We start from the raw sequence: 2,126 nt of genomic DNA on the forward strand, positions 1-2,126 counted from the left end.
GAAAGGTTTGTTGGATGTTAAAATGAGTCATAACTCCTATTCAGATTATGATATCAATTATGTTAATGGAGTCATTGGTACACCCGAAATGAAAGGTACTCCTTTTCAAGTTTTACCTTCCAACTTACCTGATGACATTTATAAAATATGGACATCTGATAATACTTTAATTGCTAAACATAACGCAGAAACTTTTATTGAAGTTTTAATCTATTGTGAACAAAGCAAACCTTTATTTTCAAATACCATCAAAGTACCTCTTGTCACTACGAGCAGTTTTGAAAGAGCGACTACACCCTCTCATAAAATATGGTTCAATAGTGTCAAAGCCATTTTACAAGGAAATAATCTAACAGAATTGGTATTTTATTGCACTTCGCTTAACGGACAATTTATTTATCAAAAAAAGAGTGACGGTACGATTGTACAAACTTGGACAGACAGTTTACCATTAAAAAATATCATTTTAAAAATGTATCAACCTGTTGGAAACAATCCTATACCTTATACTTTGCTTTTACAAAGAGATCAATACAGTTTAACTCAACAAATTAATCCCTTTATTATGCAAGTCGATCAAAATATGACCAACGCCATGACACTCGATTTTAACATTCAAAAAAAAAGACTCGCTTTCTTAAGATGTTCTCTTGTTCAAATTAGTAATTTTAATAACAGCGTTTCCAATTTTCCTACTACTACAGACGCTTACATTTTTATTAAATGCGATCAAGCTGTAAATTGTGGTATGTATATGAACAAAATTTATGTACCCGGAATTGTTGCTTATATCAATTTGTTAGATTACACTAATCCTACTCAAGTCACCACCAATATTGATTTTACAAAAAATCGTAATACTTCTATTCAAGGACAATTATCTACCTTTGATATCAACGATGTGGACGATTGGAAACAAACAAGATGGTCGTTTCTCAATTCTAAATCTGAACCGCTTACCTTTAATAATCTTAGTTCTACTGTTTTTTTTAATCCTACCTTGAAGATTCAAATGGTTCCGTTTTACAATTAACTAGTTTGATTAGTATAAATTAATGTCTTTTATTTTTTATTATAATTAAGAAAATATAAAAAGAAAAAAAAAGTTGTTATTTTTTTTCTCTCTTATTTACAAAAAAAAAAAAATGAGTCTCTTTTGTGCCAAAGGAAGATATCATAAAAATTTAGTTAATTTAGAAGAAAAAATGATGCAAGAAACAAAAATAAATCCTAAAGATCAATTCAATCAAATTAAAAATCACATGCAACAATTACAAAATCAACTGACTCAATACTCTACTAAATCTGAATTACAAAACATGAAATCTGAATTGGATGAAATTAAAAAAATTAAAAATAAAAAAGAAGAAATACAAGAAGAAAAACATCTCAAAACAAGACAAAAAAAAGAACAAAAAAAACCCAAACCTAAGAAACGAAAATATTCAGAATCTGAAACAGAAAGTTCGGAAGAAGAAGAAGAACTTGTTGAAAAAAAAACAAAAATAAAATCAACTCCTTTACATATTTGTTCACAATGTTTTCAAGAAGTTAATGCCGTTGACAAAATAAATGGTTTATGTAAAAACTGCATTATTCAACAAAGAGCCATTTTATCAAGTTCACTCATGCAGAATAACGAAAAAAAGAAAAAAAAATTGATTAAAAAAAGTTTAATTGAACTTGGTTACACTCGAGCTTTAAAAGACGTTAAAAATAAAAAAATACCATTTAAAAAAAACACTTCAGAATCAGAAGATGAATAAATAAAAAAAAATCTTTTTTTCTTTTTTTTTTAACAACAAAAATGGGTTCGTTAGCTAAATATATGAGAGACGGTGACGGTAATCGTTACACACCCAATACAGATGGTCATGTTACTATTGAAGATATTTTGGCACAAGCCGACCACGAAAATCGTTTATTGCAAGAAGCAACAAGTGGTAATATTAGTGCAGAATATAAAGCAATATTAAATGAAAAATATCCTGGTTTTCAAACAGCTCAAGCTCAAGATGAAGTTATCGCTGTTAATAATCGAAAATTTTCTTATGATCTTACTTCTGACATGGCTAATTTAATTTCTTTTACCACTATACTTAACGAATGGATATATTTACCAGATT

The 2,126-nt window shown here is 28.2% G+C and overlaps 1 protein-coding gene across 1 annotated transcript; it reads left to right on the plus strand.

Moving 5' to 3' along the window:
- The first annotated feature begins 1,145 nt into the window (after positions 1 to 1,145).
- LOC136083414 (E3 ubiquitin-protein ligase rnf8-like) lies at positions 1,146 to 1,766 on the plus strand. Its single transcript, XM_065802811.1, has one exon. It carries the CDS (start codon positions 1,146 to 1,148, stop codon positions 1,764 to 1,766), a length of 621 nt encoding a protein of 206 aa, XP_065658883.1.
- Positions 1,767 to 2,126: the final 360 nt, after the last annotated feature.

Source organism: Hydra vulgaris, chromosome 08 (genome assembly GCF_038396675.1).
Source record: "Hydra vulgaris chromosome 08, alternate assembly HydraT2T_AEP".
Classification (NCBI taxonomy): Eukaryota; Metazoa; Cnidaria; class Hydrozoa; order Anthoathecata; family Hydridae; genus Hydra; species Hydra vulgaris.